We start from the raw sequence: 27,706 nt of genomic DNA, 5'->3' as shown, positions 1-27,706 counted from the left end.
TGTGGGAGTGGAACAACGATGGATGGTAGGCCCATAACTGAGACTCCAGGGTCAATAACCGAGAGCCCATTACACAAACCTTGGAACCTATTACAGAGACCCTGGGGCCTGTGACAGAGAGCCCAGCTGATGTCAAGCTGCAAACGAGGAGTAGTAGAGAGTAACAAGAAGAGGGAAAGATGAACTCTATTGCAGTAAAATCTTGCATTACATTCAATGTTTCAAGATGGGGCTGGAGCATGGCAACACTTTGCATTTTGCACATGAGAAACACCTTTTCATTGTATTTTCATATACGTGTGATGACAACTTTAAATCTAAAACTCTATGTTTGGAATTTTCGGGTGCCTCTGATTCAAGGCAGGAGGTTGATTAGCTTAGCTGTATGAAATAAATTTCGTCTTGGTAAATGTTTAGGATTTCACCATTTTACAGCCTTAGTATCTGCATGTTAGGGTGACCTCAGGTCAGCAAAGTTAGCACAAGTCATTTGCTAAAGGTTTCAGGGAAAGCTATTAAATCCTAATAATGCCTTGCCTCCTTTGTAGTTTAAAGCTCAGCTCCACAGGGGAGCAGCAATATGCTGTCAATTTTAGCAGCAAAAACTGCATGCAGACTCAAAACAATGGCAAGAGCAATGCAGAAGGTTGAAATATAATTCAGACTATTTTATGTTCATAACGAGTATTTTGGAGTAACTCATAGGGCATTGGCTGCATTTTGTTTTGCAAATGATATTTTCACATAGTTTAATTTTGTCTAAGATATTGATGCACAAAGGTCAAAGTAATAATACATGCTTTTCACAATCTCGGACCTCTGTTAAGTAGGTCCAGTCATCGAAGTTCACTGGAAGTGTATCCCCAGTTATAGTGTAGAGAAAGTTTGCAATGCAGTACTGCATCACCATAGAAATGAGGTCCCAGACATTTCATTGAAATCATTGCTGTGCTGTTTTTTTTTGTCATCCCTTTATTTGTCATTATTTTTGCTTCCCCATCCTCATTTCTGAAGTTTAATCTGCGACATTGCAGATGAGACGAGTTTGACTTGCTGTCTCCATGGCTACAATCTATACTGTCCTTGGAAGAATTAATCACTGCCAAAACGTTATCCCCAAGCTGTCCTTCCTCCCTTTCCCTCTCCCCTTTTTGGATAAGCTAACCCTTTGAAAATCCTTCCATGAAATGCAACAACATCCTGTTACAGGCATTCTGTGTAATCATGTAGATCCCGAGCTATTCTGAACACTTACAGACAACCATGTGAAGATTGTAACAGGAGAACAATGGAACCAGTATTAAATCAGCCAGATAGATTTGGTTGCCTTGGAACCACAGGATATGTGATGTATTCATTCAAAGGGTTAAGCAAGTTCTGGTTTTATTTCCAAAATTAGTATAACAGATGACTGTTTTTAATCAGTAGTTTATTATGGGGTAGAGTGTATATAGATACAAATTAGGCCACTCAAGCTTGCTCACCATTTATTAAAATTAAGTGTGACTTTCATTATTATTCAGTCATAAGTGGCGAGCATCATTAGCTAAACCAGCATTTATCGTCCATTCTTAATCACCCACCTAGAGTCAACTTGGGCGAGAGTAGGTTTCTTGCTCTAAAGGAGATTGGTTTTCCTCTTTTTGTGAAAAAGGCTGGATTTTAGTTCCAACTTGTTTTTCTCTATTCAAATTTCACCATCCTCTGCAGTGGGATCTAATCCACCACTATTGCACCTTGTGTTCCTATCTCAAACAGCCTTTGACATCCTTGTTAGTCAAGAATCTTTCTATCAATCTGAACCACTTTGTGTACAGAATCTGCACTCATCCAGGCAAGTGGAGAAGAGTTGAGAGTCAAGAATATTGCTGTGGGTCTGGAATTACATGTAGTTCAGACCAGGTAAGGATGATAGATTCCCTTCCCTGAAGACGTTAATGAGCCACATGGGCTTTTCTGACCATCAACAATGGTCATCAGTAGATTCTTTCTGATGGAATTTTTTTTTCTTGAATTCAGATACGACCATCTGCCATGTCAGGATTTGAACCCGTATCCTCTGAAGATTAGTGACTCTCTGGATTAATAGTCGAGCGATAATACCACAAGGCCATCGCTAATCTGCTTTTAATGTATTCACATCCCTACTTTGTCATGGCACTTTGTCAAATGCTTGTATATCTACCAGTTTCCCTTTTCCAAACTATCTGTCACTTCCTCAAAGAGCTCAAATAAATTAGTTAAACAAGGTTTCCCTTTCACAAACCATACTGACTACTTTAGGGTCCCCTTAACATCACTATCGCTTGTTGGGAAAGACCCATGTGGTTCACTTGTATCCTTTAGGGAAGGAAACTGCCATGCTTACCTGGTCTGGATTACATGTGATTCCAGACCCACTTTAAAGTGGTTGACTTTTAACTTCCCTCTGGGTAATTAGGGATGGGCAAAAAATGCTGGCCTGGTCATCCCATAAATGAATAAAAAGTGCTCCATTATCACCCATTTCCTAATAGATTCTAGCATTTTCCGTATGACAGGTTTTTGGCTAACTGTCTTTTTTTCATTCCCTGCATATTATGTGCATTGGGGTACTGAAGAACTATATAAATAATTTATGGACTTCTTTACAAGTTTAAACCTTTTAAAATTTTTTTCTCGTAGAGAGGTACCATTTTGAGTCTCTGCATTCAACGGGGAATTATCTTGTTACAAGCATCATCAGTCACAAGAACTATGAATAAGTAGCCTCCAGAGGGAGCACTATGGATTGAATTTTGCTCCATTCCTGGGTGCTTACTTCAGTTTTCGCAAACTTTAATGACGGCTGGTAAATGATGTCTATTCTGCTTCTGAATCCTAATTGATTGATCTTCTCGTGTCACTCAGAGTGAGTGGTCTTTTCCTTAAGGAAAGCAAACAAACCCCCAGGCATAATTTAACCCTGGGTGATAACACAAGGCTGGCATTACTGAATCCTCCACCTTTTCCTCCACTTCCTGATATTCAGTCCCATTGATCTTGATTAAATTGGCCGAGGCCAGTAGAGTTAACTTACACCATTTTTCTACTGCACAAACTGACAAGGGATTATACGGAGCATTTTACATTGTCTACTCCTCCCACAACACTGAAAGAAATTTAAGTCATTCTCACTGCATGCCTGATACACACAGAGATGGGTGCAAGACAATCAGACACTTTACTTCCTTATGATTATGTTCTTGCCAATGTTAACTGGCACATTCAGGGAAGCAAGTTGTCTGTTTCCAAAGCAAGGCATTTCCTAAAACAAATTGTCAGCTTTATCTCCAGAGGCTGGAACTTGAAATGCACCATTCCACCATGCAGCAGGGCTGACCAGATGACTCTTCCGATAGGCATGAAGAGGAAGAAGGATTTTCAGGATGACAATCATCCTGTTTGACCCTGTTATGACTGTGTATTCTTTGGCCAAAAAGTCTGGGAGTAGGACTTGAACACAGAGCGTCTGGCTCTGCACCACAAGGACTGCCAAATGGCAAGTACAAAGAGTGGATAGCGTCCCTCTCATGAACCTAGGGGGAGATTTTCCAACCAAATTGAAGCTTTTCTATCTCAGCTAATTGGATTTAAGATGCAACCGTGTTCCTTAGGCAAATAGCTTTGGAGCGTTTTACAACTGATCCCTGTGCAGCTTTTTTGATTACACCTTGCTCTCAGAGATCTTTTGGCACATCTCCTGCTAGCCACAGATTCCGTCTAGGATCACACCACTTTGAAACAGGAGAAGACCTTGCCAAAACTCAGAATCCTTCATTGTTCTCCTGTCCTTATTAACCCACCATATTCATTCAGAGTCATCAGGACCCTGGTCAAAGTTCTTCTGGCAGGAGCTTCAGATCTGCAGTCTCTCATTCCTTTTCCAGCAATGGCTCATTCCCTCTGTGGGGTTTCCATTCTACAGTTACAATGGATTGAAACTTTCTCCTGTGTAGTGAACAGGGATGTTAGTGGGAAGATGTTTTAAGTCAAGCCAATCCCATTCAGTGGAAACAGTTGGAAGATGTGATAATGAAAATCTGCCAAGGAGCACAATTGTTCTTAGCTAGCGGGTAAAGGACTTAAAAGTCTCTAGTAATCAGTGCTGCAGAATAGATTCACTTTTGCCCCAGTTTAAGAATTGTCATCAAAATTACCTTTCAGCCCGGTTGTGGCACCATTCCACTGCTCTGAAACTTAATATGTACAACTAGAAATAAAGCTGTAATTAGGGAAAATTGAGGGTGGAGCTTTTAGATTAGATTACCTACAGTGTGGAAACAGGCCCTTTGGCCCAACAAGTCCACACTGCCCTTTGGAGCATCCCACCCAGACCCATCCCTGCTATAACCCACACACCCTGAACACTACAGGCAATTTAGCATGGCCAATCCACCTACCCTGCACATCTTTGGACTGTGGGAGGAAACCGGAGCAAACCCATGCAGACACGGGGAGAACGTGCAAACTCTGCACAGGCAGTTGCCTGAGGTTGGAATCGAACCCAGGTCCCTAGCACTGTGAGGCTGCAGTGCTAACCACTGAGCTACCGTGCCAACCAATTTTGTTGAATAATCCCAATTCTACACTTCTTATGTGCCTTTTTGTGCTACATTTTCCAATCCAGTTTCTCTCTTCGACATGACTTCATGAATTCAGGAAAGACATTGTCTTTGTCTTTTTCTTTGAACTGACCAAGATTCTATTCATACAATGCTTGGGCTCACCTGTGGAAGTTGCCTTTTACAGAGTGCCTATTCGAAAGGATTAGAAAGTATTTAGAAGTACCGTGCTTTGATAGGTTTCAATGTCAAACATTTAGTCACAGGTTTTCAAACCAGCTTCAACAATGCCCAGAAACTCCAAACATCCATGGGATTTATATCTGAGATAATGGGAACAGCAGATGCTGGAGAATTCCAAGATGATAAAATGTGAGGCTGGATGAACACAGCAGGCCAAGCAGCATCTCAGGAGCACAAAAGCTGACGTTTCGGGCCTAGACCCTTCATCAGAGAGGGGGATGGGGAGAGGGAACTGGAATAAATAGGGAGAGAGAGGGAGGCGGACTGAAGATGGAGAGAAAAGAAGATAGGTGGAGAGAGTATAGGTGGGGAGGTAGGGAGGGGATAGGTCAGTCCAGGGAAGACGGACAGGTCAAGGAGATGGGATGAGGTTAGTAGGTAGATGGGGGTGCGGCTTGGGGTGGGAGGAAGGGATGGGTGAGAGGAAGAACCGGTTAGGGAGGCAGAGACAGGTTGGACTGGTTTTGGGATGCAGTGGGTGGGGGGGAAGAGCTGGGCTGGTTGTGTGGTGCAGTGGGGGGAGGGGACAAACTGGGCTGGTTTAGGGATGCTGTAGGGGAAGGGGAGATTTTGAAACTGGTGAAGTCCACATTGATACCATTAGGCTGCAGGGTTCCCAGGCGGAATATGAGTTGCTGTTCCTGCAACCTTCGGGTGGCATCATTGTGGCACTGCAGGAGGCCCATGATGGACATGTCATCTAGAGAATGGGAGGGGGAGTGGAAATGGTTTGCGACTGGGAGGTGCAGTTGTTTGTTGCAAACTGAGCGGAGGTGTTCTGCAAAGCGGTCTCCAAGCCTCCGTTATATCTGTTTGGGACTAGGCATGTTCCACAGTGAGGACCAAGCCTTCAGAGAATTCTACATATATTCTGCGTGTAACAGCATAACCACATGTTATTGGTTTTTCTGTATATTAATTTATAAACAAAATATTTCCTGTAAGAGCATAATTTCTCTTTGTTTAGCTGGCTGTCTTTCAGAAGTTTAGAAAGAAAAGCATATGTCAATATTTGTAGAAAGGTTTGAGACCCACAACCTCACGGGTATGGTTGGCTATTCAGTTTCTAATGGCCACTGTCAAAATATGGTTTGTTACCACAGGAATTCAAAAGAATCTGAGAGGGAGCCACACACAGGAATCATGTGAAAATTAGAGAGAGAGAGAGCAAGATATTTAGTGGAGGCTGGATGTAGTCTATTCCTTCTCTAAGTAGCATTCTTCATTTTTCAAGGATTGTGTTGTGATTTTGCAATGGACAAGAACAAAGAAACAGACCCCAGTCCTACTTTAGTCAGAACAGAAACTGAACACTGTTGTTAACAGCATTTTAACTCACATGCGAGCTGTCTACACAAATTAGCCTAGTCTACATAAAGAATTTGACATTGAAACATGGCCATTTGCTAAAGAATCTTTTATTTTAAAAATCACATGACTTATGAACATGTATAATTCCAATCAATTCACATCGATAGTTCACATTTTGGGGCTTACAATTGACGAGAAACTCCACTAGCCACATAAATTCTGTAGCTACAAGAGCAGGTCAGATGCAAGGAATCCTGCAGTGAGTAACTCAGCTCCTGACTCCCTAAAACCTGTGTACCACATATAAGGCACAAGTCTGGAGTGTGATGGAGTACTCCCCATTTGTCTGGGTGATTGCAGTTGCCACTCTGCTCTCGGTCTGACTCCCTGCAGGACAAAGTAGCCCATTTGATTTGCATCACAACCACAGGCATTCACTCCCTCCACCACCAACTCACAGCAGCAACAGGAGATAGCAAGAACTGCAGATGCTGGACTCAGAGTAAATACAGTGTGGAGCTGGAGGAACACAGCAAGTCAGGTAGCATCAGAGGAGCAGGAAAGTCAATGTTTTTGAGTTGGGACCCTTCATCAGTCTTGGACAGTAGTAAGACTATAAGGTATGAATATATCTGGATATTAAAAACATCACTACTCATCCAAAGTCATTTTAATCACTGAAACATTTAGATGTAATTTGCTTTTCTATTAAACACACAGCTCATGGCCATATTTTTAAAACATCTGCCTGTACATGTATTGAAACCATTTCACACTTCAATGAGTCACACACGAAAATAAGCCATAAATTTAGTCACATTTGCCCTTTATTCATAAAACCGCAACATATTCCCAACAGAAGAATCATTAGAAGAATACAGCGCCACATGATAAGAATTAAAAAAACCAAATACAAACTGAAAGAGAACACAATGCAGGGTTATGGGCAATGTGTCTAATTGGAGAGCTCAAAAAAAATCGCAGTAATGTTGGGATGGATAGCCTTGTCTGTTGTACGATTCGACAATTTTCCATTCTGTGTAGCGTTAGTAGGTCGCTTAGTACCCGAGGACGTGGCTAATTCTCAGTGGAAGGCATTGAATTGTTACTGATTCCTCAAAGTAGTAATTTCATGATGATTGGGAAGGCGTTATCACAGGGCAACTTTGTTTACCTTTTGAAGGGTCTTGTCTCACAGTGGTATTGACCTGCCTCTGTGAAGCTGTTTCCTTTCACCAAGTCCCCCTTTGTTTATAGGTGCACAGCACACTGGCTGTGACCAGCCATTTTGGGGAGTCAGTCCTCAACCAAAGAGATTCTAATCCCCTGGTTATATTTGTCAGCCAAGGCTTTCCTGATTGGCCCAGTCAAGAACCTGATAGTCAATTAAGTCAACCTGGTACAATCACTACATCCCTTCCCATCAAGTCCAGGGATGCAGGGCCAGTCTTTCAGTTATAGCTTTTCTTACGATGTTTCTGTCTCGGATCGGGTTCCTCTGACTCAGACACAGGTGGCATGTACCAGACCATGGCCGTCTCTTGTGTTAGGAATGTCTCGGGAGAATTTCCTGCTCCTTTTCTGGTGGTAATTGTATCAAAGGTGCGTCTATTTTGGACTCAACACTAGATGGGGCTGAGGTGGGAGTGTTCCAAAAGGGTTTCAATCCTGGTTGCAATGTCCTTTCTGTTTACCCCATTACCACCAGCTGTTTCAGTTTTGCTAGGACAGGATCTTTTTGCGTTCTCAGTCGGATATTGAGCCTGGTGATTGGAAGGGTGTCCAGGAAGTTTAAAACCAAAACAGACTCTCCCAGAGAGGCACCACCGATGGAATAAAAACCAAAAGAACTGCGGATGCTGTAATTCAGGAACAAAAACAAAGTTGCTGGAAAAGTTCAGCAAGTCGGGCAGCATCTGTGGAGGAGAAAATCTGCCCCAATTCATCCACCTCCACCCTAGGACATACCTGTGGGTCATTTCCAGCAGGGATGATAACCAGGTATTTGATATTATTGACCAGGTGAACTGACCGAGGACTTGGAGTACCCTGCGTATGATACTGTAGGACTGAGGGTGAATTTCCCTTGATCATTGAACCTGAGTTAGTTGGAACACAATAGGGAGCACCCTGTGCCTAGTCTGATTACAGGCAGGCATTGGGTGCACGCTACTGAACTGGTCCCAAAAACAAGACCAGACCCAATTCAACCCCATTTACGTGGTTAAAAGATGTTGCTGCCGTACATGACAGCCAATCAAATTAGTCACAAACTGAGCCAATATCTATTGATTGAACTTTCAATTTCATCTCTCATTACACTAACATTCTATTGTAAACTAATTCAAGACTATTTAGCTATGAGGGGGTGCTTTGCCCACCGTGCAATTATTAGATTCCTTGACTGGCATGCAATTATAATCAGTATCTCCCTGGAGAAGCAGGAAGCAATAAAATAAACAAGTATTTACAAGTCCAGGCTGAGGAAAGGCAGTTCTCATAAAAATCTCTGGAGCATGTATTGATCAAGACTTGGATTGAAGCCCAGAAGATTTTGCTGCAGATTGCACAATTATGAAATTTAATTTATGATATTTACAATTAAATACTTTAGGTTGGAAAAAATTCTATCAAACCCACCGATGTTCTATTTACAATGCTGAGAATTTATAGCCCTTGTGTTTTTAGTGTATGTTTATTTTACTCTGCAACCAATGTGAACACAACAGGACACTGTCACTTTTATCTACAGGGCATAATTTGTGGATGGCTTTTGATGTGGTTTGTCTGCCTATATTTTCAGTCCAGCAATTCAGCTATATGCTTGTGGTTTAAACTTTTTTAATTCTGAATTTATATTACTGGCAGGAGTCAGTTGGCATTCCTGGTGATTAATGGATGATCTCTCTCCTATGCTTTAATGTTTTAAGTTATACCAGTACTTTAGTTCAGGTTCGGAATGTGCATTCTCCTTCAACTACATTAAAGACATGATATCTCTGCAAACAGCATTAACAGTTTACCTAAAATAAAACAAAGGATTCCTAAGGCTGAAAATCTGAAAAGAAAACAGCAAGTGCAGAAGAAATTCAGTGGGTCTGGCAGCACATATGAAGAGAAAGCAGAGTTAACATTATGAGTCCAATGACCCTTCTTCAGAATAGAAACCGAAAGAACTGCTGTTCTGAGGAAGGGTCACCGGACCCAAAATGTTAACTCTGCTTTTTAACTTCACAGGTGCTGCCAGACCTGATGAGTTTCTCCAGCAATTTCTGTTTTTGTCAACAGTTTACCGTCACATTGCTGTTTGAGAAATCGTTCTGTGCACAAAATGATTGCTGTGTTTTCTATGATGCAAACTGTTGTACAAGATAATTGTTCTGAAGGATGTATATTCTGTTAAGTTCCACCTGATCTGATTAAATAAAACAAGTCTATGGGTGGAGGCGGGTGACTTCTGTACAGTTGTGGAAAGTTCTCGAGAGTCCTAAGTAACTGTGGTTAGCGGGCTATTGTAAACTATACATTTTGCTATCCTACATGAAACTGTATTGTTATTGCAAGTCAGGTGACATTTTTTGACTCACCAATGGCTAATCCTCTACCACTGATAAATTGGATAGGCCTAGTCTCAGCATAGAGAAATGAGGATTGGTGACAATAAATTTATGCAAATATTAATATAACATAAGCCACACACTAAAGTACCTAATTAGCTGTAAAGTTCTGAGGTTATGAAATGTATTATATATTAATGGCCATCTTTCCTATTTAATGTGTAATTTCGTTTAAAAGTTGATTTGGACATGGGCATGCCTTTCTTTTAGAAATTAAGCAACAAAATCCTCCAATGATTAGGTGAATTCATTGTGTGTCATAAATGTATCTAATTACATTTGGTTTTGTGAGTTTGTGAGAATTAGTTTTATTTTCAAATATATGCATTATTCATAAAACGTATGAAAAAGCACACTACAGAACATTTCTATTTGAAATGTTGGGTAGAATTCAACTTTTCTCCATACAGATGCTGCACTTGAGGTACCTCTCAATTACAATGTTTACTGTTAATTATCTTTGTTTTATTTTTGCTGGCTGCAATTTGAATTAGGAGCATAAGGTTCATTTTGCATCTTCACTGAACATCACAGAAACTCTTCAAACTGATCGTGACTAATTGCATTCAATCCCTACACAGCAATGGGCCAGATTTTCCAGAGGCAGGCCATTTCACACAGATTGCCAGCAATACGTAGCACTTTTGAGCTCTTAGGATACAGTGATAATGTCCCTACATCTGGGCCAAAAGGTTCAGTTCAAGTCCCACCTGCATCTGAGGTGTGTCAAAACAGGTTGATTCAAATAACTTTAAGTGTGATGTTTGGGTACTGGGTGGTTAGGATGCCACATGGGTGGGGAGGTAAGAAGCCAAGTGGTAAAAGTGCCAGATAAGCTGGGTGCCAGCTGGTAGGGTGGCTGGTGGGTCAGATACCATGGCAAGGGGTTAGAATGCTAAGAGGGTACAGTGCCAGAGTGCAAAATGGAAATGGGCAGGGCAGTGTTTAGGATAGATCCAGTGTGCGGGTGAAATCAGATCCGATGAGGATTGCGGAGGATGGATGTCAGGTCTGCGGTTTTCAAGTACAGCAGAAGGATTGGTCAGCCCTGGCAGGAGTACGGGTTTTGGGATTGGGCAGCAGGGAAGTCAATCCTGGTATGGAAACTGTGTTGGGATTTGGCTGCAGGAACGTCAGTCCTGGTATAGGAATGGTGTTGGGATTTGGAACTACAAAAGTCAGATCCAGTATGGAATGGATGCTGGGGTTTGGCAATAGGGAAGTCAATTCTTATACAGGAATGATATTGAGATTTTGCAGTGTGGTAGTCAGATCTGGTATGGGAATGAGTCTTCAGGTCCAGTGGCAGCAGGGATTGGGGCCATTGGTAGTGTTGGAGGGAAGTTGGGATAGGTCTGGCATGTGGATAGGGGGCTTGAGTCAGATTTATGGAGGTGTAAGGGGTTTGGGTAAGTAGTGTCTGGGATATGTGAGATAAGTCTGTTTAATAGTTATTCAGGAGTTAGCTTACATATTTAACAGTCTGACTTTTCCTATGTTAATTTTACTTAATTTCATTGAAACCATTTGAGGTTTAACATTTAAATGTAGACTCACAGAGGGTTTAGGAATAGAGGAATTGCACAGCAGAACACTAAATTTCCCAGGCAATTTCTTGAGAGTGTGCTAGGCTGTCCTATCTACGCTAGAGTAACAACTGTCTGGCCAGTGGAAAGTCTGCCCCAATAACTTGGTCATTGCTAGATTATACACAATGGCACAAACGAAAAAAAGTTCCTCCTAATGACTCTACTAAGATCTGTCATATATTGTACAGTTATCATTGAGAGTTACATGGGGTTAGGGTTAGGGTCAAGGTCAAGGGGGCAGAGTGTAGAAAGTGTCATGGCTTGTACCTTGTTCAAGGTTCATTTAGCTGTCCTCAACTCAGGGAGCATCAAAAGATTTTAGAACACATAGATAAAGGAATGGATAAGTCATCTGTAATGATTGTGGGAGCAGTACCCTTGTTGAAATGTAGATGTACTGCGAAAGGTATAATAGGACTTGGCTGTGAGGCATCCTTATGATTAACCAACCATCCCACACTAAGCAAATCCTCCCAAGAATATAAAAAAAAATCTTTCATATATATATATCAGGACACTGATAGATTTGGAGAATATGCAAAACTGTGACAGATGGATTTTAATATAAGCAAGTGTGACGTTATCCATTTCATACTGAAAAAGGATAGATCATTGGTAGTTTTCAGAAGATGCACCATTAAATACAGTGGAAGTCTCATGAGATTTGAGAGTTCAGTTGCATTGCTCTTTAAATACCATTAACCAGTACATAATATAGTCAAGAAGGCTAATGGAATGCTGGTCTTCATATCTAAAGGGCTGCATTATAAAAATGCAGACGTTGTGCTGCAGTTATACAAAACCCTTGTTAAAACTGTGAGCAGATCTGGGCACCATGCCTCTGGAAGAATGTTTTGATTCTAGAGGGAGTTCAACACAGGTTTATAAGGATGATACCTGGAGTTCAGGGATTGTTATGAGGAGAGATTAGACAAACTAGGCCTTTATTCTCGAGGATTTAGAAGACTGAGGGGTGATATAATTGTGGTTTTCAGGATATTAATAGGGGAAAACAGCTGGATAAACTATTTTCACTGGTAGAACCTGGGAGCGTAGCCTAAGAATTGGGGCCAAGCTATTCAGTAGAGATGTTAGAAAGCCCTTCTACATGCAAAGCTAATGGAGGTTTGGAGCTCTCTTCCTCAGTGGTCGATACTAATTCGGTTGTTAAATTGAAATCTGAAGTAGATGATATTTTATTCAACGAGGCTATCAAGGGATATGGGCCCAAAGCAGGCCTATGGAGTTAGGTCACAAATCAGCCATGATCTTATTGCATGGTTAAGCAGGGTCAAGGAGCAGAATGGTCTACTCCTGTTCCTATGTTCCTAAGTAGCATCAGACAGAAGTCTTATAAGGAAGTATTAATTAAGTTGACAAGGGGTGCCTTACAGGTGGAGAATGAGCTGGAGAGGTGGACATGGTCCGTCAAGGAATTCCAGAGTTTGGAGTTTAGGCAGCCAATGATGAGTTGAAGGAAGTAGTGCAGAAGGAGATGCACAAAAGGCCAGAACTGAAGGGCAGCATGGATCTAAGAGCGCTTTAGAGCTGGAAGAGTTCATTAAACAAAAAGGAATGGAGCTATGGTAAGAATTTAAAAGCAGAAGTTTGATGCATTGGGATTCAATAAGAATGCTCCTCAGAATGATGTGGAGTGACTGTAAGAATCCATGTTTTAATATGACTCACCACCTTTGGGGATGGGGTGAGGGAGCTATAATGCAGAAGAAAGCCCGTGGAAAGCTGCTGTGATAAAACCTGTACACAGTGTGGCATTTCTTTGGAAAGTCTGATTACTTAAATGTTTAATACTAAGGGGCATGTATTTAAGGTAAGGGGGGGAAAGTTCAAAGGAGATATGAGGGGCATGTTTTATCCACAGTGTGGTAAGAGTCTGGAACAGATTTCCCAATGGTGGTGGAGGCAGATATGATAGGGGTGTTTAAGGGACTTTTAGATAAACACACAGACATGAAAGGAATGAAGGGAGAAAGACAAAGGGCAGGCAGAAGGGATTAGCTTAATTTGGCATCATGTTCAGCACAACATAACAGGCTGAAGGTCCATTCCTGTCTTGCACTGCTGTATGTCCTAACAGTTAAATACATTTGTTATTTGACCGATTGCTGGGATAGGAGGGTTATCTTATTAAAAACGGTCGTACAGACTGGACCATTGAGTTTAGAAAGATGAAAGGTGATTTAATTAAGATGCACAAGACTCTGAGGGAACTTGACAGGGTGGGTGCTGAAAGGATGATTCTCCCTGTATGAGAAACGAGAAACAGGGAGCACTATTTAAAAATAAGTTGTCTGCTATTTAAGACAGAGATGAGGAGAACGACTTTTTTCTTCGAGAATCCTATGTCTGTCAAAATCTCTTTCCAAGAGGGTGGTGGAGATAAAGTCATTGATTATTTTTAATGCAAAGTTGAAGAGATTTCTGCCTAACAGGGGAGGCCACATAATTGGGAGTAGGCAGGAACATGGAGTTGAAACTATATAGGGCTATGGGGAGTGTTGCCAAACAAAGAGACCTATGAGTGCAAGGGCATAATTCCTTGAAAGTGGTGGTGAAGGAAGTGTTTAGCATGCTTGCTTTCATTCGTTGGTGTAGGAGTTGGGATGTCATATTGCAGCTTTACTGGACATTGCTGAGGCCACTTTTGAAATACAGCATTCAGTTCTGGTCTCGCTGCTATAGGAAGGATGATGTTAAACATGAAGGTTTACAAGGATGTTGCCAGAACAGGAGGATGAGGGTTACGTGGAAAGGCTGAATAAGCTGGGGCTATTTACCCTGGAGCAGTGAAGACTGAGAGATGACCTTACAGAGGTTTGTAAAATCATGAGGGCCATGGATAGGGTGAATTGTCAAGGTCTTTAAACTAGAGGGTTTAGATTTAAGGTAAGAGGGCAAAAATTTAAAAGGGACCTAATGGGCAACTCTTTAAAGCAGAGGGTTGTATGGAACAAACTGCCAGAGTAAGTGGTGGAGGCAGGTACAATTATAGCATTTAAAAGGTGTCTGGATGGGTAGATGACTAGAAAGGGTTTAGAACAATACAGTGCAGAACAGGTCCTTTGGCCCTCGATGTTGCGCCGACCTGTGAACTAAGCTAAGCCCAACCCCCTACACTATCCCATCATCATCCATATGCTTATCCCAGGACTCCGAATATATGTGAAAACTGTTGCCCAACAGGAAAGTAGAAAATTAATTGACCATGGAGATGTGATGGAGCAAGTGAAAGAGACCTGAGGAAGCCACTCAACGTAAATTCCCAGTCAACAAGCCAGACCAAATATTAGATGCATCTTGTGGGTTTTGAAAATGCCTGAATGCACAACTGAATGGCTGTGGATTTTTAACACTATCTGTCCTTTTGATAGGCTGGCAACAGATCTTCAAAACGGACCTTGTTTTCTATGATCTGAAGATCAGCATCCCAATCCTGTCTCCACAAAATTCCCACATTGTTCATTTTACAGGAGGTTTGGTGATCAAGATCAGGGACTTAGACATAGACATAGAACATAGAACATTACAGCACAGTACAGGCCCTTCAGCCCTCGATGTTGTGCCGACCTGTCATACCGATCTCAAGCCCATCTGACCTACACTATTCCATGTACATCCATATGCTTATCCAATGACGACTTAAATGTACTTAAAGTTGGCGAGTCTACTACCGTTGCAGGCAAAGCGTTCCATTCCCTTACTACTCTCTGAGTAAAGAAACTACCTCTGACATCTGTCCTCTATCTTTCACCCCTCAATTTAAAGCTATGCCCCCTTGTGCTCGCCATCACCATCCTAGGAAAAAGGCCCTCCCTATCCACCCTATCTAACCCTCTGATTATTTTATATGTTTCAATTAAGTCACCTCTCAACCTTCTTCTCTCTAATGAAAACAGCCTCAAGTCCCTCAGCCTTTCCTCGTAAGACCTTCCCTCCATACCAGGCAACATCCTAGTAAATCTCCTCTGCACCCTTTCCAAAGCTTCCACATCTTGCTTATAATGCGGTGACCAGAACTGTACACAATACTCCAAGTGCGGCCGCACCAGAGTTTTGTACAGCTGTAGCAATACCTCTTGGTTCCGGAACTCAATCCCTCTATTAATAAAAGCTAAAACATTGTATGCCTTCTTAACAGCCCTGTCAACCTGGGTGGCAACTTTCAGGGATCTGTGTACATGGACACCGAGATCTCTCTGCTCATCTACACTACTAAGAATCTTACCATTAGCCCTGTACTTTGCCTTCCGGTTACTCCTACCAAAGTGCATCACCTCACACTTATCTGCATTAAACTCCATTTGCCACCTCTCAGCCCAGCTCTGCAGCTTATCTATGTCTCTCTGCAACCTACAGCATCCTTTGTCACTATCCACAACTCCACCAACCTTAGTGTCGTCTGCAAATTTACTAACACATCCTTCTACGCCCTCATCCAGGTCATTTATAAAAATGACAAACAGCAGCGGACCCAACACCGACCCTTGCGGTACACCACTAGTAACTGGTCTCCAGGATGAACATTTCCCATCAACTACCACCCTCTGTCTTCTTTCAGCAAGCCAATTTCCGATCCAAACTGCTATGTCTCCCACAATTCCATACCTCCGCATTTTGTACAATAACCTATTGTGGGGAACCTTATTGAACGCCTTGCTGAAATCCATATACACCACATCAACCGGTTTACTCTCATCTACCTGTTTGGTCACCTTCTCAAAGAACTCAATAAGGTTTGTGAGGCACGACCTTCCCTTCATAAAACCGTGCTGACTATCCGTAATCAATTATTCTTTTCTAGATGATTATAAATCCTATCCCTTATAACCTTTTCCAACACTTTACCAACAACTGAGGTAAGGCTCACTGGTCTATAATTACCAGGGTTGTCTCTACTCTCCTTCTTGAACAGGGGAACCACATTTGCTATCCTCCAGTCATCTGGCACTATTCCTGTACACAATGACAAGTTAAGGGTCAATGGCAAAGGCTCGGCAATCTCCTCCCTGGCTTCCCAGAGGTTCCGAGGATAAATCTCATCCGGCCCAGGGGACTTATCTATCTTCACCCTCTGTGGGATTTCTAATACCTCTTCCTTGTGAACCTCAATCCCACCTAGTCTCGTAGCCTGTATCTCAGTATGCTCCTCAACAACATTGTCGTTTTCAAGAGTGAATACTGTTGAAAAATATTCATTTAGCGCTTCCCCTATCTCATCTGACTCCACATACAACTTACCACTACTATCCTTGATTGGGCCTCATCTTACTTTCGTCATTCTTTTATTCCTTAAATACCAATAGAAAGCCTTAGGGTTTACCCTGATCCTATCTGCCAACAACTTCTCATGTCTCCTCCTGGCTCCTCTGAGCGCTCTCTTTAGGTCTTTCCTGGCCACCTCGTAGCCCTCAAGTGCCCTAACTGAGCCTTCACATCTCATCCTAACATAAGCCTTCTTCTTCCTCTTGACCAGAGATTCCACCTCCTTCGTAAACCACGGCTCCCGCGCTCTACAGCTTCCTCCCTGCCTGACAGGTACATACTTATCTAGGACACACAGGAGCTTTTCCCTGAATAAGCTCCACATTTCTAATGTGCCCATCCTCTGCAGTTTCCTTCCCCATCCTATGCTCCCTAAATCTTGCCTAATCTCATCGTAATTGCCTTTCCCCCAGTTATAACTCTTGCCCAGTGGTGTACACCTATCCCTTTCCATCACTAAAGTAAACATAACAGAATTGTGATCGCTATCACCAAAGTGCTCACCTACTTCCAAATCTAACACCTGGCCAGGCTCATTACCCAGTACCAAATCTAATGTGGCTTCGCCCCTTGTTGGCCTATCTACATATTGAGTCAGGAAGCCCTCCTGCACACACTGGACAAAAACTGACCCATCTATAGTACTCGAACTATAGTGTTCCCAGTCAATATTTGGAAAGTTGAAGTCCCCCATGACAACTACCCTGTCTCTCTCACTCCTATCGAGAAACATCTTTGCTATCCTTTCCTCTACATCTCTACACACTTCAAACCAACTTCTTGCTTGCTGGTGCCATCTTGCGTCCCTGAAACTTTATTTCGGACCACCCTACTCTCAACCTTTTCTATACTCGAACTACAATTTTGGTTCCCATCCCTCTGCTGAATTAGTTTAAACCCACCCGAATAGCCTTAGCAAATCTCCCCTCCAGGACATCGGAACCCGTCTGGTTCAGGTGAAGACCATCTTGCTTGTAGAGGTCCCACCTACCCCAGAAAGAGCCCCAATTATCCGAGAATCCAAAACCCTCCCTCCTGCACCATCCCTGTAGCCACGTGTTCAACTCCTCTCTCTCCCTATTCCTCGCCTCACTAGCACGTGGCACGGGCAACAAACCAGAGACAACAACTCTGTTCATCCTAGCTCTCAGCTTTCATCCTAGCTCCCTGAATTTCTGCCTTAAATCCACATCTTTCTTCCTACCTATGTCATTGGTGCCAATGTGGACCACGACTTGGGGCTGCTCCCCCTCCCCCTTAAGGATCCCAAAAACACGATCAGAGACATCACACACCCTGGCACCTGGGAGGCAACACACCAACCGTGAGTCTCACTCGTCCCCACAGAACCTCCTGTCTGTCCCCCTAACTATGGAGTCCCCGATGACTAATGCTCTGCTCCTCTTCCCCCTTCCCTTCTGAGCAGCAGGGACAGACTCCATGCCAGAGACATGTGCCCCACCGCTTTCCCCTGGTAAGTGCCCCCCCCCCCAACAGTATCCAAAACGGTATACTTATTGTTTAAAGGGACATAGGCGAAATGTTGGAAAATGGGGCGAGGTCACATTGGGACATCTGGTCGGCAGGGATGAGTTGGATTCAATGGTCAATGATGTCTGACTGTGTGACTCCATGATCTTATTGAATGTTGACATTGGCTCGAGGCCAAATGGCCTATTTCTACTCCTAATTCATATGTTTATATGTTCACATGTAAAACTGTGAATGTCAAAAACTAGTATAGTATCATATGCACAATATTTACCAGAACTGATTTGTTTTTCCCCCCCTGCAGCTCCCCATCAGATTGTCCGTTTATGATGCTACCTCAAAGCTGGTTACTCAAGCTGGGTATCCCAAGTCACTCTCGGAGATAGTAGAGAGGGGATTGACTAAACAGTATGACCTAATGAATCGAATTTTACCATCAAATATTTTTTCTATTCCCTGTTGAAAATATGTTACACTTGACTGCAACCTTCAATTTTCTTATCCGACTTTCGATGGAATTGGACAACATCTGGCATACATGGAGTTTTCAATTCTGATTGTTCCAATCGAATAGAAGATTACACCTGAACAGCTGTAAAAGACTGACAGTTTCTATTGAATGCTGTCCTTTATCCTTGCCAAATAAATGCTCCCTTTTCCAGAATGAGCTGAGACTTGCTGGTATCTTGCTTGCCCATGGGAGTGTGCAACATATGAGCTGAATAAGCTACATGACTCCAAAATAGGCATCACTTTGAAATCTACACCTCTCCTTGTCCTGACTTATTGTGGCCACCTCTTAATCACCTTCTGAAATGGCCAAACAATGCACTCAATGCAAAAACAATGAGAGATGGATCATAAACGTCAGCCTACCAGCAATACTACCCCCCACCCATCAACACCTCCCTCCCACAGTTTTGATTGGGGGGTTACAGTATAGTAACTAGGAGTGACAACTATGGCTGATATTCATTTTCCTAGATCGATGAGTGCTTAGGCCAGTTACCATGCACCTGCCCTGTCCTGACTGATATCCTACCGAGGCTAGGCCAGGGATTAGCACCTGGCTTAAACAGGCAATACCAATGGATAGTACAATGAGACATTAGTGGTAGTGTAAAGGTTATACCCATATAATGCTGTAAGTTAGCCTTTTGGGAGATTATATCCAGTTGGAAGCAATTGGTGCAAAATGTGTGGTCCTGTACGCCTACAAATTTCTTAAGCGAAAGTTTATGATGTAATCAGCATCTCCTACTGAACAATCTATGTTTCAATAAATTATTCATGCCAGCAGCAGATTTGATGTGATGAAGTAGCACCATTGCACAATCCTTTCTTCTCTTTCCTTTTGCTCCCTTCAGCAACTTCTGGCATTGCTTTCTTCTGCAAATTATTTATATTTTTGGTTTGGCTGTGATTGAAAAATCTGGATGTTGTCCTACCTCTAGACCCACGATAACATTCCCTGCAGACATCTATCAACATCCTGAGGGTTACCATTGAACAGAAACTGAACTGAACTAGCCAAGTATATAGTGCAACCACCAGAGCAGGCTTAAAGACCTAGGATCTACATTGAGTAACTCACGTCCTAAATCTCTGACCCCTATCCATTAACTTGAAAACCCAAGTCAGGATGTGATGGAATACTCCCCACTTGCCTGGATGAGTGCAGCCCCAACAACACTCAAGAAGCTTGACACCATCCAGCACATAGCAACCCGCTTGATCGGCTCCATACACACAAGCATCCATTCCCTCCACCACCAATGGTCAGCAGCGGCAGTATCATCTACAACATGCAGAAATTGACCAAAATTCCTTCAACAGCAAACCCGCTACTTTCGAGATGGACAGGAAGGCTGAAAGAGTGGAGCATTGCCACCTGCGAATTTCTGTCCAGGTGGTGCACCTTTCTGACTTAGATGTATATCACACTTCTTCGGGGTTGTTTGATCAGAATCCCAAAACTCTCTCCTAACATCATCATGGGTGTATCTATACAAAACAATTCGCAGTAATTCGAGAAGTCAGCTCACCATCAGCTTCTCAGGCGCAATTTAGGATGGTCTGGTTCCTTTAATGTGAATTGGGCTGACCAGTTCCTGGCTGCAAGCTAATGTTGTAAAGGACCTTATGCATATTTCTGATATGAGTAAAGGGTGCATATCTTTTGTCCTTGATACAGTAAGGAGTCTATTTCTGCCACAAAAAGTTTGCCACACTTCCTGCTGCCCATATTCTGGCCTTGCTAAAAGAAACACCCTGCAGACTTAACAATAGGTGATTATTTTTCAAGAATTTATAACAACATCCTGAACTATCAGTGGGAACCATGATGTGGAGGTGCTGGTGTTGGACTGGAGTGGACAAAGTCAGAAGTCATGTGACACCAGGTTATAGTCCAACAGTTCTGAGGAAGGGTCACCAGACCCAAAAAGTTAACTCTGTTCTTTCCTTCACAGATGCTGACCTTTTTCTGCAATTTCTTTTTGTATACTCCAACAGGTTTATTTGTAGTCATGAACTTTTCAAGCATAGCTCTTTCATCAGGTAAAGTGGAGGTGAGCACATAGGCACAGAATTTATAGGCAGAGAGATTATTGCTAGATAATTTTAGGTAATTAAGAATGTCAAAACATTGTACAAATGGTGTGAGTAGAGGTTTGACAGGCTGAATAACAAGGCTTTGCAGGTGATCAAAAGTGTCAATAGCAAGTGAAAGGATGACCTATAATCTGATTAATTAAGGCAGAGAGATCATTACAAAAAAAAAGATAAGATGGTGCGAGAGACAAACTAAATGGCTGGAATAACATGATAGGTATGAGAGTCACATGACGAGGGTCTAACCGATGTAACAAGTCATCCAAAACTGTCCAAATTAATTAAGGTAGAGAGATTATAACAAGTTATCAATGTTATGGTGTCAAAACAAGAGAGTAAGGAAGGTTCTGCAAACACAGAACAGTGTGGTGGGTTACACGTAGTGCAATATGAACCTAAGATCATGGTTGAGGCCATCTTTGTGGGTACTGAACTTAACTATCACTTTTTATGCAGCGATTCTGCGTTGTTGTGTGTCCTGGAGGCCACTTTGGAGGATGCTTAGCTGAGAATTGGGGACTGAATACCCTTGGCCGCTGAAGTGTTCCCCGACTTGGAGGGAACATTCCTGTCATGCAGTTGCTGTGTGGTCTCTGTTGCTGTCGTGTCTGTGTGGTCTCACCAATATACCAAGCCTCAGGGCATCCTTTTCTGCAATGTATGAGGTAGACAACATTGGCTGAGTCACATAAGTACCTACTGTGTACGTGGCGGGTGGTGTTCGCACGTGCGATGGTAGTATCCATGTTGATGATCTGGCATGTCTTACAGAAGTTGCCATGGCAGAGTTGTGCGGTGTTGTGTTCATGTTGTGCTACATGTAACCCCACCATATTATCCTGTGTTTGTTACATCTTCTTACTGTTCTGTTTCAACACCATCACCTTGATAACTTATGATGATCTCTCTACCTTAATTAGTTTGTGCAGTTTTGGATTACTTGTTACTTTGGTTAGATCCTCAGCATGCAACTCTTATACCCATTGTATTATTTGAACTATTTGGTTTGTCTCTAGTGCATTTTTTTAAATTTTGTAATTACCTCTCTGCTTTAATTAATTGGATTATAGGTCATCCCTTCACTTGCTATTCAACTTTTGACACTTTTCTCACACTCTTTGACACTTTTGATCACCTGCAAAAGCTTGTTATTCAGCCTGTCGATAATCCACTCATGCCATTTGTACTATATTTGACACTCTTAGTTATCTAGAATCATCTTGCAATGAGTTCTCTGCCTAGAAATTCTGTGCCTGTGCACTTACCTCCACTTCACCTGATGAAGGAGCAGCATTCCGAAAGCTTGTGATTTCAAATCCTGCTGGATTATAACCTGCTATTGTGCGACTTCTGACTTCATCAACGGGAAGTAACAGATTTTCTTCACTTTTTCTCTCCATCTCTCCCAGCTATGGTAATCCCGTCTAACCCCTCATCAAAGTAGCAGTTCTGTGTATGTCTGTCTAATTAAGTTAATCATCACATTTTATAGCTCTTTCCCAACCTACAAACTTCGATACTATCTTCCAAATCCTGTGGCCTTCAACAAAACCTACCAAACCCATGACCTCTGCTATTTAATGAGCTTCTGTAATGAACAGGTCACACCACCTTCAAGTTACACTCCAAGTGATCCTTTTCAAGAGGATTGCTAATCTTCTCTCCTTTCATCCAACTCCATCATGGGGAGTCTCAATGACAGGTCCCATTTTGCTTGAGCACACTCCTGTCTGGGTCTATGTTCTCTTGGACTCCAAAACTGCAGTTCAGCACTCATTCACAAGCATAACTTCAGGTCTTCAACAACAGTCGGCCTCACTGTGCTAAAACCATCTCTGTGATTTTTTTTCTGAGTTTTGAGGAAGTAATACTGGATTTGAAAAGTTTACTCTGTTTCCCTCTCCACAGATACTGACACACTTGTTGAGTTTCAACAGTATTTTCTATGTTTGTCACTTTTTTTTTCATTTTCTCTTAGTTCTAGGTTTGTTTAGTTGAAACAACAAAAACCATTTTTGGACTTTTCAACCTCCAGACTCACCTCCACTTCTCTACTGAACTATTAATTATGAACAGGGTTCCTACAGGACCTGCACAGCTCCTAGGACTTCCCTGCCTCCTGGCTTCTAGACTTAGCTGCCTACAAATACCTGAAATTTCTACCTATTTTCTACAGCACAGAGTCAAACTGCTATTCACTTCTCAGTGATTGAGTCTCCTAAATCGAACTCATGTTGGCTTCACAGCAGTGCAGCTGAAGAGAAAGTCTCCTAAAATGGAGATAACAAGGTGTAGAGCGGGATGAATACAGCAGGCCAAGCAGCATCAGAGGAACAGGAATGCTGACGTTTCAGGCCTAGACCCTTCTTCAGAAAATGGCCTGCTGCGTTCACCCAGCTCTACACCTTGTTATCTCAGATTCTCCAGCATCTGCAGTTCCTACTATCTCTGCTCCTAAAATGGAACCTACTCATATCTTCACAAACTTTCTTGATTGCCTATAACCTTTGAACCTATCTTCAGTGGCCCCCAATCTGCCCCAACCAACCTATCAATGATCTTGCAATAAGACCCTCCCTTATTTCTAAGCAGAATTGAATGCCTAACATCTCTTGGAACTGCCTGTTCCATGAATGTTCCGAGTCAAAGTTTGCTGGTTTGCTCAGTGCAAAGAATTGACGCACATAGAGGATTTTATCATTGATTCTAAGAAAGTAACTCACCACTGCCTTTCCATTGGCAATTAGGAATGGGCAAAAAATGCTTTCAGAGCCAGTGATGTTCACATCAAATCAACAAATAAATTTGAAAAGTTCTTTCTAGCCAACATGCCTCTATCAACTCCTTAAGAGAGCAGTCTAAATTTTTCTACTTGCCTATTCTTTCCCTAAAGTATTAAAATATTCTTGCAATTTGCAGACTAATTAATTGTCAGTGACTCAAAACCAATCAATGATTTTGGGTCACTGGATAGCAACCAAGATTAGGTGTATTTTCCCTTCCTCAGGACCAGCAAGTTAGTGTCAGTAGTAGTGCTTCGCAACTTGAAATAACAAAAACTTTTCACTTCTAGAGGTTTTCTAACTTGCATTCACAGAAGTATATAAAATATGCAGCACTGGTGAGACCATTCAACTCATCATGTCTGTGGTCATCGAGAAAGTTTTATGAAACCAAATCCCATTTTCCAGTTCTTAGTTCATTGTCTCACAGGCTATAACAGAATGTTGATATCCATCGGCCTGCAGTTTAATCAATCACATGGCCAATCATCTGTAATCCCAATCCTTAAATTTAAGTCATTGACATTATTATTTATAGAAGTATCATTTGTTTTCGAGTTTGGATTTTGAACAAGTGATATGTGGGTTTTGGCCTACGTTTACAAGAGGCTTGTGGCTAAGTGGTAGTATCCTTTACTATGAGCTAGTAGGTCTGGATTCCAGTCCTACTTGCCCCAGATATGTGTTTAATATGTCTGAATAACTTGGTTTTTAAAAAACATTTTTCTTGAAAAGAGTTTAAAGATTAGCTTGTCAGTACATCTAGATCCATGTTTTTCTTTTTAAGAAACCAGTATGAGAGAGGGAAGCACTGGAGTGACAATGAGAATTTCTTTGTGTTGGGAGAGCTTTATGAGTGGACAGAGTAAACAATGAAGAGCTTTATCTTGCTTTATATTTAAAAGGATCAAGACTTTATTTTACCTCATGGGCACAGAGTGGGGAAGGGTGGGGGGGGGGGGCAACCCATTGCTTGGAAAGCATTTTTTTTCAGTTTAAAGAGTACCTGATGGGAATTAGATGTGTGAACCAGTTGCTCATGGAAAAAGGAGACTGTCACAAAACAGTCGCCTCAGCGTAAGGACTTTAGATCAAAAGTCCAAGACCAGAAGTGTCTAGTTAGAATTCTGGAAGTATTATTTGAATTTGAGAACGTCTCAGCTTGGTTGTGTGACTATTCAAGGAAAAGGCCACCAAAATCCCAAGATTTGAAATTGAAAGAAAAAAATTAAGTTAAGCCTGTGATAGAAAAGCAGACTGGTATTTGAACACTCTGAAGTGATGTTGTTGAGATGGGTAGGATTGTATTTCTAGTGTCTGTTTTAAGCCTTTCAAATCTGTATTTTATGTAAATAGCTTGGTTTATTCTGCTTCATCTTCTATTCTTTTGCAGGAAAAAGATCCTGTTTTATTGTTAATTTTATTAAAACCAAATCGGCAACATTGTCTGCCTGTCTTTCAATGAAGGGTAACCTTGCTAACTGGGTATAAAATAAAATCAAGATATGATCTATCATGCCAGATTTCAGTTTGGAATTTGACATCCAGAAATATCACCAGCTGAGATCATACGAATATACATCATGAAAATATAAGATAGGAGCAAATGACTGCATATACTGGAATGTGTACTGAAAACAAGAAATGTTGGAGATCACAGTGGGTCAGGCAGCATCCATGAACAGAAAGCAAGCTACTAACTTGCTCTCTGTCCATGGATACTGCCTGACTCACTGTGATCACCAACATTTGTTGCTTTCAGTCATGAAAATACAAGAGACCTGTTTCTGATCCTTGCAGCATTGCCATGGAAGCAGAGTTCTGGACATAAAAAACATCCATTGATCATTGTATTTTGATTTTATAGCGACGCATTTACTGTCACAAAATAACAGTTTCAATCAAAAAAATTAGCATATGGAACTTGAAGTACGAAAATGCCAACCTGTCCACTTAGGCCAAAAGAATTTTAAAAAGCAGCATATTATTAAAATCGAGAAGGATTGCAAAACTCTGGTATGGGTACGAAGGATATGAGTATCCTGGTAGATATAAAGTTTAGATTGCAGACACACAACTGATTAGGAAGATAAATGGAATGCTGTTGTTTATTGCAAAGGAATTGAAATTGAAAAAGTTGGGATGTTTTTCCACAGTTATTAAGGGTGCTGCTGAAATTACATATGGAGTACTCTGTACAGTTTTGGGCTCCTTATTTTGAAAAGTATATATAAAAGCCTTAGATGTAGCCTGGAGAAAGTCCATTCGGTACTGATACATAGAAGAGGAAATTTTTGGATATGCTGAGCCTGTAACTGTTGGAGTTGATAAGAATGAAAGACAAAAATGTTGACGTATGTAGGATTTTGAGGATAATTAACAGGATGGATACTAAAACGATGGTTTCCCTATGGAAGACACTGGAACTAGGGTGCACAGTTCAAAGTAAGGGGTCTCCCATTTAACACAGAGTTAATGAGAATTTTCTTTCTTTCTCAGTGGGTCATGATGTTTTGAATTCCTTTTCCCAGAGAGCAGTGAAGGCAGGGTCAATGGATACCATAAAGATGAGGCAGATAGATTCATGACTGATCAGCAACAGGTCAATATTAATCTGAGATAGTTGGGAATGTGAAGGCCACAATCAGATTAGCCACGATTTTATGGAGTGGTAGGATGGAACTGAGGGGTCGAGCGGCCTACTCCTAATCCATAACTTTGTATGGGACTAAAATTAAGAAGGCTGAAGCAGGCTGGAAGAACATTAGAATGATGATTCTGTACAGTTCTGAAACACCTGTGAATATAGCTTTAAAACGTTAGCTGTTGAAAATATAAAGCAGCTTCATACGTTGCCAGGATATTCACTTCCAGAGAACAGTAGATGTGGAATGGATGTTTGTTTCCCTGGTATGAAATAAATTCTGATTTTATACGAAGAAATACATCAGGAATTTACCAGGACTGTTGGTACAGGCAAAGGATATTCTGTTCTCGATGAGGCTTGCTGTAAGTTGCCACTATTGATTCATCAGGCCTCTAAACATTCAGTTATTGTATTCTTTACAACACAGCCTAAAGGCATCTGAAGTGGGAAACATGGTTTCTGAATAGAATGTATCTGCACCAAACGGTTGGTTCGATGCAATGCAACACACACACACAAAAGAAATTGCATTGAGTGTAGGGTCTGAAGGGCACTGGATCTCCCATTGATTACAGTTATTTCCCTGATAGTGTCATTTCGTAAAGTGCTGAGTCAGCTAGCGGAGCTCATCGTCTCTGGCAAGTGGAAGTGTGTCAAATAGCAAAAAGTGATTGTTCGACTCTGATGGCACATTTTCGAGTCAGTGAGCAGAGAGAGAGAGAGGGAGGGAGATAGGGAGAGAGTGCAAAGGTATCCACAGGAAGAGAAGAGCAACGAAGGCCAAAGTGTCGGAGGGTCCAGCTGGCCAGCTACAGCTCTGCAGGGAGAAGCTGGTCACCTTTCTGACCTGGGAGGCTTCTACCGCCGCAGTGCTCCCGTCTCAGTCAATCAAGCTGAGCCTTGCCTTGCTCCTGCTGCACTCGTCAGCCAGACAGGCAGGTGTGCACTTTGTAGTCAGGGACTCGAAGCTAGGCAGCCGAGAAATGTCAGGAATTCGGAGCTTGCGGAGATCACGGTCTCTGTCCGATGAGTCAGAAGCAGCCGACGGAGTGGAGCTGGAGCCTGAACCAGAAGATCTAGACTGGGATAACTACAGCGCGACCTTGGAGGAGAGGATAGTACGTATTTTCTTTCACTTACAAGTTTACCCTCGTTCGTCTCTTTCACTTGGCCCGTGTGGAGGAACGAGTGCCCTGTTCAAAACCCGCTGTAATGTTGGCCAATGATAAAGCTTTGGGAGGAAAAAAGAAAACTTGAAGCAGATTGCACTGAGTTAGCTAGCGAGGTACACTGTAATTGAACACAGTCGGCTTGTTAGCTGTTCTGTGTGTAAAAGTTCAGCCTCCCCTGAGCATTCAGAACTTAACTCTTTGCGGTTTTACCTTGCGAAATAGTTTCTTAGGAACTGTTTATCTCTTGCGTTTGAATGAAAGTCATTAGAAGTCACAATGATTTCCTTATGTGGTTTAAAAACGATCATCACAATCTCTTTTAAACAGGAGGCTAGAGTTGTGAATATGAAGGCATGGCTGATGCATTTTTTATT

The 27,706-nt window shown here is 42.0% G+C and overlaps 1 protein-coding gene and 1 pseudogene across 5 annotated transcripts in view; one reads left to right on the top strand and one right to left on the bottom strand.

The window, feature by feature from the left end:
- The window catches only part of LOC125463787 (myosin-16), a 298,842-nt gene that overhangs the window by 67,787 nt on the left and 203,349 nt on the right, over window positions 1-27,706 (top strand). The window contains exon 1 of one of the 5 annotated variants that reach the window (XM_048555483.2): window positions 26,892-27,278. The exons of 3 other annotated variants lie outside the window; for them this stretch is intronic. In XM_048555483.2, coding sequence (XP_048411440.1) covers window positions 27,144-27,278 — 135 coding nt within the window. In that variant the 5' untranslated portion in view covers window positions 26,892-27,143. Of the gene's footprint in view, window positions 1-26,891; window positions 27,279-27,706 lie in introns of those variants that run through there. One more of the 5 variants, XM_048555485.2, reaches the window with a different exon arrangement.
- On the bottom strand, window positions 22,363-22,408 carry LOC125463890 (U6atac minor spliceosomal RNA; annotated as a pseudogene).

This window comes from Stegostoma tigrinum, chromosome 22, assembly GCF_030684315.1.
Source record: "Stegostoma tigrinum isolate sSteTig4 chromosome 22, sSteTig4.hap1, whole genome shotgun sequence".
Classification (NCBI taxonomy): Eukaryota; Metazoa; Chordata; class Chondrichthyes; order Orectolobiformes; family Stegostomatidae; genus Stegostoma; species Stegostoma tigrinum.
Note: the sequence above shows the minus strand (reverse complement) of the source record. Positions and strands in the feature narration are given on the sequence as shown.